Source organism: Mastigoproctus giganteus, chromosome 2, assembly GCF_048544385.1.
Source record: "Mastigoproctus giganteus isolate SK-2022 chromosome 2, ASM4854438v1, whole genome shotgun sequence".
NCBI lineage: Eukaryota > Metazoa > Arthropoda > Arachnida > Uropygi > Thelyphonidae > Mastigoproctus > Mastigoproctus giganteus.
This window is the reverse complement of record NC_143576.1, coordinates 226,164,795-226,182,331: the sequence shown is the minus strand read 5'-3', so window position 1 is coordinate 226,182,331 and position 17,537 is coordinate 226,164,795. Positions and strand designations below refer to the sequence as shown.

Here is a 17,537-nt window from a genome sequence, read left to right as displayed (position 1 = left end):
TCAATGCTGATGGGATTCTTCCTCTTGCTCAGAATAATCACCTGAGAGGGCATAAATTCAAATTGAGGAAAGACAGATGTAGGAGAGATGTGCGGAAGTTTGCCTTTAGCCAGGTAGTAGTTAGTTGGTGGAACAGACTTCCATCCTTTTTTGTGGAAGTTGATAGCCTAAATAAATTTAAGGCTGGGCTAGACAGGTATTTGGGATGAACGGAGGGGCGAAATGGGAGAGTTTTTTTTTAGCTGATGCTGCATAAGCTTGCTTTCTTGCATCATGTGCCTCTACTAATGCTAAAGCACGTGGCAGTCATTTCCTCCATCCAGAACTCACAACTATTAGATACAAGGCCATGAATAACATCAACCCACCCACCTAAAAATGTTTATTCAAAAGCCAATTTGTTCACTGTGGTAGCCTGAAAAACCGAGAATAACTAATAATATGGAAATGCTATTCCTTTCTGCCTGATATCTAACTACAGTCCTGACTGAAGTGGCCTTTAAGACTTCCAGTCTCCAATGACCATAGGGGTAGCATTGCTCGTTTGGAGAGATCTAAATTCAATCTCAGACCTCTACAAATGAGAAATGTTGACAACAGTTTCAATCATGATTGCTGTAAACCAGAGATACTGTGCATCAAGTATTATAATTTAAAAAGTGAAGGGAAATAAGTGAGTGGAGTCTTCTATAGACTGAAGATTCTTATCTCTATTTAATATTTTTAGCCAATTTCACTATGCTAACCTCATACAATAGCTTAATTATATTAAGTTAGGGAAATATTCAAAAGGTAGGCAGTTAGAAGAATGCCATCAAATTTTGTATGCAGAGGAATTTTGTATTTTGCATGCTTTCCCATTGAAGCCATTAAAAAAATCATTATCAGTCCTTAATGCAGACTAAGAGAGACTAATTCATCAAAAAAAATATTTTTGTTTTGTGCAGTACTTTGTTCTATTAAACTGGGAATTCTCTAGCTTTTAAGAGAAGATAAATAATTATTTAGTCTGACTGCCAAACAAACTGATCAATTGCATTAAATGCACAAAAAAATCTTTTGTAGTGATAAAAAGGTTCCTTTAGTCAACTCTTGCCATCATTTTGTAGAGACCTCAAATCTGCCTTCCATATGAGTGCAGCAAGTAAATAAACAAAACATATCCCAACACATTAGCAGAAAGAGGGTGTAGAAACCAAGGCACCTGCCTCAGGTGCAAGGTTGGAAGCAATGCAATAGATAAAGGATTTTATGATACAAGTTCACATAGTATACTTAACTACAAAAGAGGGAGGGGTGCATCTGAATAGCTGCACTGGGACCAGATACACCTCATTCCAGCTCAACATAGCAGAGAGCTTCTTTTCTACACAACATCCATACCTACACAATCTTTTAAAAGATATTGTGAAGCCTAATAAAATTGCATATCAGTTATATCCTGAATTATTATGAATTTCTTAATTGTCTTTAGAGAATTAAGACAATTAAAAGACAATTAAAATAACCAGCTCATTTTTTAAATCTCTGAAATCTTTTAAAAGATATTGTGAAGCCTAATAAAATTGCATATCAGTTATATCCTGAATTATTATGAATTTCTTAACTGTCTTTAGAGGAAAGACAATTAAAATAACCAGCTCATTTTTTAAATCTTTTTAAATCATCTTGAAATTTAAATCATCACTGAGTTGTCAGGTTCTGCACTGACTGAGTACCTGGCCATCCACTGCTTAGAAGGCAATAACCCACCTAAATAACCAAATATAAAATCATATGGGTGTTAGACCTGTATTACGAATAAATAATAAGCTTACTTCTCATTTATGTCATTTAGAAAAAGGTCAATCCGTTTAAATTGTATATAAGATAATGCTCTGCACTGCAATGAATCTTTTTGTACTTGTATATATAAAACATTATTATCACTCTTCATATACAAACTACTACAGCTAGGCATTTTTTTAATGATCATAATCAGTGGATGATTAAGACAAAAATAAAAAGACATCCATAGTTTGTTAGGTTAGTTCTGAAGTTAGTAATGAGTTGTATTCTCATTCACAGTGCTATTCTGCGAATAAATGAAAAACCATTACCAATTTACAACACAGATGCTTTAACCACAGTTTTAATAAATATGTTGAAAACTAAAAGGGATCTGGTTCTGTTTAGCATTAGTTCTTATGAAAGAAAGCAAATTCTTTCAAATATGGATCCATGAGTGATAAAAATGAAAAAAAAAAAAAACTGCAACCAGACTAACCTATGAGCTAAATGGCTATGGTTAAGGCTCTTGTAGTTTAGGCCCTCATTCCACAGTGAAGTATACTAGCTTTCAATAACAAATATCAACATAACAGACCATTAACCACAGGCCCCTCATAGCCTTAACTGTTCTTGAACACCATGTTAAATAAGGCCTTACTTAAAAGCATCAAGGTGTGAGACAAATGTTTCACACCTTGTCTCACAATGATTATAATAAAAGGAAATTTCTGAAAAGCTACAAACTACTCATGCCACTTTAGTAACTGGTAATAAAAATATTAAAAGATTTCTTCTGAGTAAAATCACAAACAGATGTTTAAAATATAAAAATTCCAACAAAAGCATAAATAATATTTTTGTATTGCTCTGAATATACAATAAAAAACTTAATTCTCCACTTCTTCAAAGAGTTAATCTGATGCATGCTATGGTATCTTGCTTCCACTGGAATCTTGTTCTCCACGTGAATCAGGAAGACCAAAAGAAGATGCAACAACATTTGTTATAGTTATTAGGAAAATGCCAATAATAGTTATATTATTCACCAGTTCTGCTCTTGGCTGTTGCTTTGTAATATTAATATTATAACGAAAATTCAGTACGAGCAAGACTCCAACAATGACCTGTAAAATGAAAGAAGATTTTTATAAAATTTTGGCCAATTACAAGTTATTACTGTATATACACATTAGTTTCTATTTTATTCAAAATTAGGCATCCTCCGTATTTGGTGGTCACGGGTTCGAACCCCGTTCTAATCAAGAAGCGTGTGCTACACACTGCCACTCCTGCCCATGGAGGTGCCAGAAAGGAATGGATGAATGAACATAATTACCCTAACAATTTGTTCATTTACTAACTTACATCACTTTCCCTAAGTATACATTATCAAACAATTAGCTGGTTAAGAGCTTTTATACAACTTGAAAATATCTAAAATTTTTGAAGTTGACATTTTATTTTATTTGACTATTGTAAGAATAAAATTTTATTCTTACCATTTTATTGAAAATAGTTTTCAACCTTTTCTTAATAACAGCACCCCTAAGTCATTTATTTTATCTTGCGACACTCCTACTCAATTTTTTGCCTGTTAGATCCGATTCCTCTCTCTCTCATATATATATATATATATATATATATATATATATATATTCCCGCCAAAACAAACAAAAAAAAATAAAATTTCCCCACCACTCGCAAACCAAAATCTATCAGAAACTTGACCTAATATAAATATATATGTTATATGATAGTTATTACAATAATATAATTATAAAAATTACATTTCATAATACAAATTATATATACAGTATATAATAATTTTATTCTTTATATAGAGTTTATATATAGGTACTAAGTAAACATCAATTATAGATCACAACAAAATTAAAAAGATACTGTACATCTTTTTATAATGAAATAAACATATAAATTAAAAAAAATAATAATAATAGGTTTAAGTAACTTAAACCCAAATTACACCACACTTGGAATGTTGTTGCGGCACCCCAGTTGAAAACCATTGTCTTAGTGTACGCATAACAATGACAGTTCATTGAAATATGAAAGTAAGTTAGATATGATGATTAAATAACACTTATCAGAGAAGAAAAGTCTATAATGAATCTGTTGGAAACAAATTCAATGATTTTAATTTCTTATAAAACTTAAAAAGCAACTATAAACCTTGTGATACTGACCATAAATCTGCTCTTAAAAAAATTTGTGATGAATATTCATAATTATTTTAAACACAAAATGTAATGCAGCAACAAATTCATCAAATATTAATTCTTTTAAAGAAATGATTACGTTACACTCCTAATTATTCTGAGAGAGGGAACATGGATAATCCAAAATTATTTAACTCTCATGCATCAGTTTTTTTTTTTTTCTTTTTTAAGTTTTGATAAAAAAAATACTTAACAGTCAGCTCCAATTACAACTTATGCCTATCTACTATAGCATCAATAAACTATATATAAATAACTGTTAAATATTAAATTTCCAATAAATAACAACAATTTAACGTCAATAGTTCCTTTAACAGTTGCAGTGCATTTTCTTTTCATAAATACAGTCTAGTACTATATCTTAAATGGAATAATTAAGAGCAATTATATAATGTAATGCAGGACCATCTAGACAAGGATGCAAGTATACTTCAAATGCAGCATAGGTTTGTTAAAGGGAAATGTTGTGTAACCAATCTGATTGGTTACTATGATGTGGTCACAAAGAAATTGGACATAAAAAAATAATTTTGATATTATGCATTAGCATCAGTCAAAAAAAAAAAAAAAAAAAAAAAAATAGAGAGAGAGAGAGAGAGAGAGAGAGAACAATCCACTTCCCATTTGCTCCAACAATTTGTCCAGAACCTGACCACCCGCTGGATAAAGGAAAATTTCTGCACATTTATTCTCCAACTGTCTTTCCTCAATTTTAATTTATGCCCCCTCAGGTGCGTAATCTGAGCAAGAGGAAGAATCCCATCAGCACTGAGCTTGCTCAAACCATTCAAGACCTTATATACCTCAATTAGATCACCTTGCAAGTGCCTAGTCTCCAGATGCTACAATTTGCAGAATTTAAGCCTTTCTTGGTAAGAGCAACCCTTTGTTCCTCTCACCAATCTCGATGCCCTTCTCTGTACTCATTCTAGCAGCTCTACATCCTTCCTAAAATGAAGCCTCCAGACCTGTATGCAGTACTCAGAGTGTGGCCTGACCATTGCCTTATACAAAGAGATAATCACCTCCTCATCCCTGCTGGCAAAATCGCTATATGTCATGACAAGACCCCATGAGCTGCTCTGGTAGCCTGTCTGCACTGCTCAGGAAGCTTCATATCTGACTGCACAATTATTCCCTGTTCTTTTTGCTTACTTCCTTTGCTGCCTCCCTTAATATAATTGGATAGATCCCATCCACCCCAGGTACCTTTCTTATGTTTAACTTCAGTTCTCTTCCACTTTCCTCTTAGTTATTACAAAATCATTTAGATCCCTGTTAGAGTTTGATAAACTTCTGGCATTCCCCTAATTAAATAACTCCTCATGTGAAAATGAATATTTTGCATCTACATTCACATATCTGTCAGCTACCTGAGCATATTTGTATGTTTGCTCAACAAACATACAAATATGCTCCGACTGTTGATGATCCTGCTCAGCTACCTGAGCAGGATCATCAACAGTCCTTTTAGAGTTTACATTAAGTAAAGTCTTTGCTATTTCTCTTTGCATCCTTTGCCAAAAATTTCTTGTAATCTGCATTTGCTTGCCTAAGCTCCTTTGTGACTTGATTACAGACCAGCTTATATCTACCATAGGCTTCTGTGTCACCTGATAATTTATATGCATCCCGTGCATTTTTCTTCTCTGCCACGAGCCTCATTAGTTCATTTGACATCCATTTAGGCCAAAACTTTGAACAGTATTTCTTAGTTGGTATAAAAAGCCCAGTTGTTTCCAAGATTACTTCCTTGAATGCTTCCCATTTAGAATTTGCTGTTGGTAACATCATCAGTTGGTCCCACTGTATAGAATTAAAAACTGTCTGAAACCACCTTTACTAAAGTAAAATCCTTCCCTTTACCCCTAATGGTAGTTACATCTCTAAGTAAATCCCACAACAATACACTGTGATCACTGCCACCTAGTGGTTCCTTTATCTGCAGATTCTTAGTGGGTTACTTAAAAATATTCTCTTCACAAAATGGTGCTGTAGTCTCTTGAGAAAGCCATTTCTATCTAGATGAACATGTACTGCATTCTTAATAATGGCCTCCATGATTTGCTCTAACAATAAAGTCAAACTGACCATTCTATGGTTACCCACTTCATTCCTACAACCACTGTTATGGAATGGCAATACAGTGGAACTTTAACAATATAAGGGAATTGTCCTTATTTCCTTCACTCAAAATAACTGAGTAGATAATATTATCTCTCCCAGAGGCAGTACTTGCCTTCATGTTTAAAAGTTTTCTAGTAAGGAATTCTCTGTAAATTTCCATATTGCTGATTTTAGTGTTAAGAGTTTATTAGCACAGTTTTTCACTACAGCTATGACGATGCTTTAAACTGTAAAAATCAATGCAAAGCACCCATTCAATTTATCAGATACATCAGTTAGGTTATCAATGACTTTCCCACATCCATTATATAAGGGACCAATCTGATTTACTCTTTACTTCTTTCTATTTATATATAAAATTCTTTGTCCCCTTTCTTTGCTCTTTTTATTCAATTTCTCATATTCAGCCTTCACCTGCATAACCATTTATGTGATATTATTACACATCAAACTATGACTATTATATGCTTAAGAGTTATTCATCCCTTTATTACTGTCCCCGCTTCATTTTTTCACTCTATTAAACTAGCCAGGTCCTTATTCATCTAGTACATCGTCATCCTCATGCTATATTTTCTTAATGATATATATGAATTTGACTTTTGCAACAGTAAATTTAATGTTATTCCATAATTTTCCTGTTTTTCACCCTTCCAACAATGTCTATTTGATTAATAGAGCCCACTTTGAAACTTAAACAGTCATGGTCCCCTTTCTGACAGTGAAACCCCCTATTCTTACCTTCAACAACTCAGATATCACTTATAATCATCCACCTTAGTATTCCATGTTCATTCTTCTTCTTATGGTTCCAAGTTTCGGGAGGGGTGTGGAGCTGCTGGAGCGGGTGCAGAGGGGGGTGGCGGGATTGGTGGGTGGAGCGGGGGGGGCTTGGGTTTTGCAGGTTGCAGTGTCTGGAAGCTGGGCGCCGGCGGGGTGGTCTGATGGAGGTGTGCGGGGCCTTGAATGGGTTGAGCATGCTCGGTGCTGATGGGATTTTTCCTCTTGCTCAGAATGATCACCTGAGAGGGCGTGGATTCGGGTTGAGGAGGGATGGATGTGGGATGGATGTGCGGAGGTTTGCCTTTGGCCGGCGGGTGGTTGGTGGGTGGAACGGACTTCCATCCCTTGTCGTGGAGGTTGATAGCCTGAATAAGTTGGGGGCTCAGCTGGACAGGTGTTTCGAATGAACTGACGGGTGAAGTGGAAGTGGTTATTTTTTATTTATTTTTTTTTTTTTTTTTGGCTGATGCTGCATAAGCTTGCTTTCTTGCATCAAATGCCTCTACTAATGCTAATGCTAATACTACAAACCCACTCATACTATCTGCTCGACAGGTATTAGACAGACTCTTCTAGCTCCTTGGGCTGTTCATTTAATTAAAATAAATGAGCATATTCAAAAGCATGCCAATGAGGTTGTTTCCAAATGCTTGTTAGTAAAAACATGAAGTATCAGCACTAGTAGAGGCATACGATACAAGAAAGCAAGCTTATGCAGCATCAGCCAAAAAAAACCCCTCCCATTTCACCCCTCCATTCATTCCAAATGCTTGTCCGGCTCAGCCTAAAATTTATTTAGACTCTCAACTTCCGCAAAAAAACCCGTTGAACAGACTTGTTCAACACCACTCAATCAACACCCGTTGGCTAGAGGCAAATTTGCACGCATCTATTCTACAACTGTCTTCCCTCAATTTGAATCTATGCTCCTGCAGGTTCTTAATCTAAGCAAGAGGAAGAATCTCATCAGCATTCAGCTTGCTCAACCCATTCAAGGCCTTATACACCTCAATCAGATCACCTCGCAGGTGCCTACCCTTCGGGTGCTGCAATTTGCAGAACTTAAGCTTTTCTTGGTAAGAGAACCCCTTGTTTCTCTCACCAATCTTGTTGCCCTTCTTTGTACTCTTTCTACCAACTGTACATCCTACCTAAAATAAGGCTTCCAGACCTATACACAGTACTCTAGGTGTGGCCTGACCATTGCCTTGTACAACGGGATAATCACCTCCCTGTCCCTGCCAGCAAAATTCCTATATATCACTGACAAGACTCCATGACCTGTCCTGGAAGCCTGTCTGCACTGTTCAGCAAACTTCATAATTGACTACACGATTATCCCTAGGTCTTTTTCACTTTCCACTTCCCTGAGTGTAGTAACACTCAGTTAGTACATTTCTCTTCAGTTATTGCTACCCATATTGAGTACTTTGCATTTGTCAATGATAAACTTCAGTTGCCACTTCTCAGCCTTCTTATCTTGATCCAGTTGGAGTAGCATACTGTCTTTACTGTCGTTAACAACCCTGCTCATGCTAATGTCCAAGTTTGCAGATGATTTGTATCATCAGGAAACTTGGACATTAATCCTGATATACCTTCATCAATATCATTGATGAATACACAGAACATCAATGGGCTCAGTACCAAACCCTGGGGAACTCCACTAATAACATTTGTCCACAAAGAGCAGTGTCCATCGATTACCACTCACTGTCATCTCCCACTCAACCATCTCTTTATCCATTGTACCAATTTACCCTTAATGCCATATCTCTCCAATTTGTACAGCAGTCTTCCAGGTCCAACAGTATCAAAAACTTTCCTGAAATCCAAGTATATGATATCAAAATTATTTTTGACATTCAGTTCCTTTGTGACCATATCTAGTATCCACTCAATTGGTCAGACAAGACCTCCCTTTAACAAACCCAAGCTGTGTCTTAATTATTACTGCAGTCTTGTCTAGATGATTCTGCAATGCTTCTTTAACCAGTGACTCCATTATTTTCCCCGGAACACAAGTTAAACTAACAGGTCTATAGTTAATTGTGTAACCTTTTTAACCCCCTTTGTGAACTGGCGATACTTTGCACACCTCCAGTCCATAGGGATCTCCCCAAGAAAGCTCTCATAATTATGGCTAAAGGTTTGCTTACTTCCTTTGCTGCCTCCTTTAATATAACTGGATAGATCCCATCCACCCCAGGTTCCTTCCTTATGTTTAACTTCAACAATCTCCTCCACTTCGCTCTAAGTTATTACAAAATCACTTAGCTCCCTGTTAGAGTTTGATAAACGTCTGGCATTCCCCTTATTGAATAACTCCTCATGTGTGAATGTAGATGCAAAATACTCATTCAGTTTATTAGCTACTCAGCTACCCAAGCATGATCATCAATAGTCAACCCATCTGGGTGAAGTGGTCCAATCCGATTCATCCCTTTCCTTCTAGAATTTACATAACTAAAGAACTCTTTGCTGTTTTTCTTTGCATCCTTTGCCAAAGATTTCTCATAATCTGCCTTCGCCTGCCTAACCTCCTCTGTGACTTATTACAGACACGCTTATATCTGGAATAGGCATCTGTGTCACCTGATAATTTATATGCATCCAATAAATTTTTCTTCTCTGCCACGAGCCTCATTAGTTCATCTGACATCCATTTAGGCCTGAACTTTGAACAGTATTTCTTAGTTGGAATGAAAAGCCTAGTAGCCTCCAAGATTAAGTCCCTGAAGGTTTCCCATTTAGAATTCAACATTGGTAACATCATCAGTTGATCCCACTGTACAGAATTTAAAAACTGTCTGAAACCCCTGTAGTCACCTTTACGAAAGCAAAAGCCTTTCACTTTAACCTCAATGGTAGTTACATCTTTAAGTAATTCCCAAATCAGTACATTGTGATCACTGTCACCCAGTGGTTCCTTTATCTGCGAATTCTTAATGCATGAATAATCACTGCTGATAATCAGATCAAGAGTATTAATTTCTCTGGTTGCCTCTCATACATATTCCTGTAGAAAACAGTTATCCAATAAATCCAAAAGTGTCTTGCTAGTGTGTGAGTGACCAACCCACAAGTTAAAGTCAATAGCTGGAAAGTTTAAATCCCCCATTATAAAGCATTCTGATTTTAGGGTCCACTATTTCTCTGCACAACTGTTCGTTGTACTCATCAGAGTCATTAGGCCTATAACACACTCCAACTCTCATTTTCCCTTTCCCAGTGTTTACATCACACCAAACAGACTCAACATTTCATTGTCCACCAACATCAATTGGATGCACTTCCTTAGATTTTATGTGTTTCTTAACTAACAGCATAACCCTTCCTCCCTTCTTACCTGTCCTTATCCTTTCTGTTCACATTGTACTCTCCAAATTCCAATTCTGCACTGCTTATATCTGTGTGATACCACGTCTCTGATAGCCCAACTTTCTGTCTTTGATGTCTTGATTAGCACTTCAAGCTCATCAAATTTATTAACTATACTTCTAGCATTGGCGTACATGCGAATATACATGCACCTGTTTCTACTCTTAGTTACCCTAATACAGCCCAGGTATTTATTTGTTCCACTATGACTCCCAACAGTCCTGGAAATCTCCACTGCCTTGCTTTCCATGCTGCTACTCATTCTAATAGAAGCAGTGCAAGAATCACTTTTGCCTCTGCCTGCAGCCATTGTTAACCTTTCAGTCTGTGTGTGCCCCCAAGCTAGCAGTTTTCTGACTCACCTAACACTGCCTCGATAGCATCAGCAAATATTCTTGCACCCTTTCTACTTAAATGTATCCCATCCCTGTAGAAGCAGTCTCTCCTGTCAACAAGCACAGACCAGGCTGAAAAAAATTCTACCCCTTGAGCCTTGCACAATCTCTCCAGGGCTGAATTGATTGACAAGGCTCTCATCATATACTCCCTCCTATCGTGTCTGTGCAGAATTGCAGACACTTTTTACATTCAACCCTAACTCGCAACTTGTTTTCAACATTGACCTGTACTTGTTGAGTAAATCTGCAGATCTCTTACTCTTAATGTCATTAGTTCCAACGTGTACAACAATATCACTTTTTGTGCCCTTAAAAGTAATGAATGAACAAAATGGGTAAACAAAGGAGGGATGGAAGAGAGAGAGATGGCTCATTTCTTGCCTATAATTACAAAAAATTGTAATGTGATGTATGCTATCAGTAGTCCCTTAAATTATTAAGGACTAGTTCTTTCTAGAGAATAAATAATCACTAATATTAAATAAATCTAATTACCTGCAATGCAAGTGAAGTTCCAATACAAATAACATTTAGTAAATAAAAAGGACTTCCTTCTGCTCTTAAAATATATTTTAATTGAGTGGCATTGGCTGTCAAAAGGGCAATATCCATCATTCCTTGGGCAACACCTTTCTTAGCAGCATATAAGTTCATGTCTAATCCTGGCTTTTGCCGTCTTGAATTATATGACACATCCTAAAAAAAAAAGAATAATGACATTATTAATGGGTCATTCATTGCTGTCATTAATAATGACAGCAATGAAGGATAAACAAATATTAAATAGCATCAGAGGAGGCATTTTAGTTACTGATATCATGTTATTTTATTCCACATTTATTCAACCATGTATGTTGAAGCCGATGAATTTTAAAGAAATGGTAATTATCCTCCATACATCCTTGTTTAAAAATAGGAAAGGTCGAATTGCTCACATCTGTGGATTGAAGTTGAATTTAAGGGGAATGAATATCCAAGATATGCCCTAGTAAGATTCAAATCATAATGTTCCCTATCATTTATATTATCTGATATTGGTGAGGGTAATGAAGGGTGCTCTTACCAAGTATGCTCCAGCGAGGTGATCTGATTGAGGTGCTTAAGGCTTTGAATGAATTTATCAAGCTCAATGCTGATGGAATTCTTCCTCTTGCTCAGATTACACACATGAGAAAACACAAATTCAAATTAAGGAAGGATGGTTACAGAATAGATGTGAGGAAGTTTGCCTTTACCCAGGTGGTTGATTGCTGGAACAAACTTAAATCTGTTGTTGTTGTTGTGGAAGTTGATAGCTTAAATAAATTCAAGAAACAACTAGGCAAACTATTGGAGTCAATAGGTGAAATGAGGTGTTTTTTTTGTTTTTTTTTTTTGTTGATGCTGGCTGTATAAGCTTGCTTTCTTGCATCATTTTCCACTACTAATGCAAATTTTTATCCCAACCAAGGTCATAATAATAATACCATCATCAGTAGTATAATTAAAAAAAAATCATTTCAAAAAATTGTTCATGGACTAACAAAAATGTTCAAAGCCTAAACTTATTTTAGCTAAATTTATAATAATTCCACATTGAATCAATACAAAAAATAATATTTTCAATCTTATCTTCTCTGATTTTTATGAAATTTGATGGGTTCACTGGACTTATAAATAATCACTTTATATAAATTTTTATTAACAAAATGGCATTAAAAATAACCATCACTATTAATAATCATCACCTTTAATAATCATTACTTTCTTACATATACTGATGCCACTATAAGTAACATATTATTGAAATAAAATAACAGACTACATTAATATAAGAATTAAACAGTACAAATACAAATAATATAAGAAAAAAATAAACTGCAAACTTAACTATGGAGGTTTCCACAGCCAAAGTTTTCTTCATCAGTGGAAAAACTTACTTACATATTGCAACAGACCAGTGGCACACCCAGAAATTTTGTTTGGATGAGGGGGGAATAATATTCAAATATGTTCTGCATTGACAGCTTTTACAAGCATCAACATATAACAGTACAGTTATATAATACAAAATGCTCTTGAAGGGATTCAGCTCCCTCAGATCACCCCTTCCCATGACTCATGAGTCCCATTCTGTGACAGACAAATATTCCAATATTAACTAATAAAAAATTAATTTAATTTTTTAAATTTTATATTAGTGTGATCTGTTATTTATTTACTTACTCACAGTGACAATTGTGAGTATGCAAGAAAGTGATACTATTTCTGATTTTTACAGGTATTATTTTACAAACTGGGCAGCTTTGAATTCTGGAAAAAGTCAAATTTTGGTCAGATACGTTTATCTTTAAATGGTTGTAATTCTAATTCCAATTAAGGTAAAGAGTTGAAATTAGGTCAATTAAAAAGTTAATTATTATTATTATTTATTATCATTAGCTATACGGTGCAAGGAAGCCTGAGACTTTTGCTGCAACAGCAAAAAAAAAAAATTCCTGAGTTACCCAGAGATAGAGTTGGAAGTAGAAGGGAATCACCAAGAAAAAGAAGAATGATGATATCCAGCTCAGAACCCTGGGTGTGCCAAGCCCATACTCACCAGATGTGAGTCCTTGAGAATAAATACATACATAAAAAAAAAATTATACATAAAAACAACAACAAAATCTTTACAACTTTATTACTAAAATTAAAAAAACAAGTAAATGAAGAAGAGAAAAAAAATGGTTGTTTAGAGAAACTTAAAAGTTTTAATGACATGTTGAAAAAAATCAATAGGTAGTACACTCCATGAGTCAAGACAGCAGTTACTTAAAATGGCACTGTCACAAGAGAAGACAGTCAACTGGGTGACAGACCATTCACACATCTGATACCAAGATGCAAAAGAAATTATGAAACAAACCACAAGAGATCTCAAACTGTAGGTCATAACTCCCATGGAGTCACAAGCAAATTAAAGGGAAGGAAGCGCAAATTTTTTAAAAATTTTTCCTAAGTTTTAAAGGTGGTTTTTTTTTTTTTTTTTGCATATTTTCAAAGCAACAGTTTTATTTTATGTTGTTCGAAGCCCGGTCTAATCATCTCCTACGAAGCCCGGTCTAATCAAGAAGCATGCTACACACTGCTGCTCCTTCCCACCTGGCTATGGAGGCGCCTGAAAAATTCTGATGTAATACACTTAGATTGTATGTAAAGCATATGAATGATTATTGTATAAATTGAAGGAATGTGGCATTAGGGGCCAAGTTACTACTATGGATAAAGGGTTAGTTAGTAGTAGGATATAGAGGGAATTAAAAAAATGGCTAGTGTCCTTCATGGACTAATGTTATTAGAAGGAACTCATAGGGTTTGGCCCTTTACTGTTTAAGAGGGAAGATTGGATTACTTACAATTTTGTGACTCTTCACCGAAAATTTGTTTTATTTTTAAATGGCTTGCAATTGTTTAAGAAACATTCATCTCCTACTTGCTTTATTCACATAGTTAAAACTGCTGATCTTTTCAAGTTTTGAATGATTTTATGATAACCGAAAGAAAGATGGAAGAGAAATTGTTTTTAATGGCCTGCAATCTCTTTTTACGTACTATTAACTTTCAAATAATTTTTGGATGTTAAAACCATTCCTTTTGTTGGGGTTGGCTGAACTAACTTCAGATTGATTGTAACACACATAGAGCAAGCTGTAGCATATATGATTTATAATGCAAACATGACGGATAGAACATACATTCATTTTTGAAAATATTATAGATGCTCAACATGGAATAGGTTCCAAGAATAGGTTATTGAGCTGGCCAAAGCAGATTTTTGATTTCTTCCTCATGTTTCTCAAATCACTCTTTCACATGATGTGATGGATGGTTGTATTGCCTAGAAAGTATCTCTGTCCATAGGAGAAAATATGCAACACTGAAAGGGTTGGACATGGTTCCCAAAAGCTCTGTTTCTTTTTACAATTTTCAGTATATTCAAGTTTTCCCTTTACTATGATTCCTGCAGAGTGCCTCTCTACAGAATAAGTTTGAAATTTTCAAGTATGTGAGCAAAGGGAACAAATACATAGGAATTATGATCTATGAACTTAAAGCACTGCTCTGTAGTGAAGTGATAATTTCAAAAAAATGTTAATTTCTTTTTATTTTGTTGAAAAGCAGCATTTTATGTGAGTATAAGTTTAGAGATAAATCAATAGACAAGAATAATTATGTATTATTGATATTATCCCAGGGGCCCACATCTGGTGAGTATGGGCTTGGCACAACCAGGGTCCTGAGCTGGATATCATCATTCTTCTTTCTCTCTCTCTCTCTCTCTCTCTCAAGGTAATTCAGAAATTTTTTTTTGGCTGGTGCAGCATAAGCCTGAGGCTTCCTTGCACCATATGGCTAATAATAAACTGTATTTAACAAACTATTTGACAAAATTTTAACAAACTTAATAACATACTTGCTAATTCAATGCCAATTATTACAGCAAAAAATAACAAGGAAAACTCAAGAAAATTTGAGTTTTAATTGTCCTGTGAACCAGTTGTTTCCTCTATCTTCCAGGTCTAATGATGAGATTCAGCTGAATTTTGAAATGTGACCAAATATTTTTAATATAAGTGTTCTTTCATCTTAATTCATTTATAAAGAATAGTCACAGTCACACTTAAAAAAAAAAAACATGAAAATTAAGTTGTTTTTTTATTTAAAATTTGTATTTTTATTTAAAATTCATTAGCCATTTTATTAAAAATATTGGTCAACAAAGAGATTTTGAATTTTTTTTTTTTTTAATTATATAACTTGCTATAGAGTAAATTTTGCATTTTTATTTGGTTAATGAATGCTTTTTTTTCACTGATATTATAATCTTGCAATTTTCTTTCATTAGTCTAAATGATACCCAGGGTCCTTTTTTTCAACTTGTAATAAATTACAAAATGTATTTTTTAAAATTTTATCATTCATATAATCCAAGTTTTAGTTTTCAGTAATCCAATTGGCTCTGGTTCCGGACCACCTCCAATCAGTTCACTGTAAATCCGGACTTCGGTTTATCATGGCTCAATTGTACTGATAATGTGCTCCATTATCGATTTTTAGATGGTTTGAGACAATGCAAAAGTTTCATCCATACCTCTAAGCATTCCAGTATAAATGCTTTTAATTCCGGGTTAAACAGGAACAAGCAAACCAATACTGAACAAACATTTCTTGTCTCACCTCTTCCTCTTCTTTCTCCCGTTCGCCATCCGTTTGTTCACTCTCTTTTCTAGTTAGAGAATCAGCAGCTTCCTCTCTTTCTTTGATAAGTGACATAATGTTTTATATCGGCTTTCTTGTAAACAGTCAATTCCTAGAAACAAATAAATCCTTGCTTTTAATTAAACACATCAGGGTGAAAGATACGCCATTCAAAGGGAAATTAAATAACACAAAAAATATGAACCGACACCCAAGCTTATGGGTCATCACATCACCAACAGATAATTTTAAAAGAAACACACGCAAACATTCGTTGCTATTGGATGTTGGATATCAACAGTGATTGCAGGGCGAAAATTCATCGAGGCACTTAAATTATTTATGGAGCTTAATATATTTCTTGAACAAATATGAATTACACATTTTTTTTTAAAAGAAAGAAGTTATATTTTAAACAAATGCACTTAACGTTGCGGACTTTCTGCTGCACTTAAATGGGGACTCTTTGCTATGACTATCGCCTTGGCGAACATGTCTATGAATTCAACTGTGCTGAAAAGCTGTCTTTTGTAATCATGAGTACAAACGCTTTCAGGAAGTGATAGAGAGACCGGATTTGGACTATTTTTTTGGAGTTGCGGGGGGGGACGATATAACCACAACTACAGCCACGGGGTTATCAAGTCTTCCACCCGATAACGTTCTTTCATATTATGTAACTGACTACACTCTAAGTGTTGACCCTTGTAAAATCTACCAATATGGAACGTACGATTCCTCCTCCCACCTCCCCTAAAGCAAAATTTCTGGGTGCACTGCTCGCAGGACCGGATTTAAACTTGTTGAAGCCCTAAACTATAACATGTATGAGGCCTTTCTCTCTTACAGTAGACCTGTGGAAATATTAAAAAAGGATTCTTAACCCCCATAGCGGGGGTTAAGAATAACCCCCATAGCGGGTTAAGATGGAGCGAGGCCCCTTGTAATGTGAGACCCTAAGCTGTAGCTTGGTTAGCTTATATCCGGCCCTGACTGCTAGATATAGATATACTTTCTAATCTATGTGTGATTGACATTGCCGAAGCCCAAAAATTTCCCTAAGTTACAGCAAGACGAGCGTACAAAAATGCTGCGTTTTAACTAACAGTCTTTATTCACCATTGCCTAAAAGAAGGCTTCTGCTTATTACAATCAAAACTTTAGCAGGCTTACCAGACGTCCTCGTTTTCGAGGACATGTCCTAGATTTTATTTTAGGGCGTCCTCGGGGATTTCACACTTGCGTCCTAGTTTTTTTTTTTTGTAATTTTTAAAAATAATCTTATCATAAAATGAATTTTCATTAATTTAATATTACGTGTGCTGCACTTTCGATCAATACCTCAGAATAAATAAAAACAATGCGTTGGTTGCATTAAGTGGACTGTATTATCATCATTTGTCTAGAAAATCGATGATAGTAGATTATTTGACCAATTTATGAATTTGTTTCTAAGAAAAAGAAAGATGATAATTGGGAAAACTTATTAGCTCATAGAAAGTGGGCTGAATATTTTAATCAATGCAAGAGAGTCGAGCTTTTAAAAATTGCTCAATATACATTTTCTATTTTTGTCTACAATGGGAGCATAGCGCGTGTACTTTCAATCAGTGGAGCAATA

At 35.1% G+C, this 17,537-nt stretch overlaps 1 protein-coding gene across 1 annotated transcript; it reads right to left on the bottom strand.

The window, feature by feature from the left end:
• Positions 1-2,696: 2,696 nt before the first annotated feature.
• On the bottom strand, positions 2,697-16,104 carry LOC150090188 (ninjurin-1-like). Its single transcript, XM_090369005.1, has 3 exons — positions 15,896-16,104; positions 11,192-11,392; positions 2,697-2,894 (listed from the first exon to the last, which is right to left on the bottom strand). The coding sequence occupies exons 1-3, from the start codon at positions 15,989-15,991 to the stop codon at positions 2,697-2,699; spliced, it is 495 nt and encodes a 164-aa protein (XP_090225131.1). The 5' UTR covers positions 15,992-16,104.
• Positions 16,105-17,537: the final 1,433 nt, after the last annotated feature.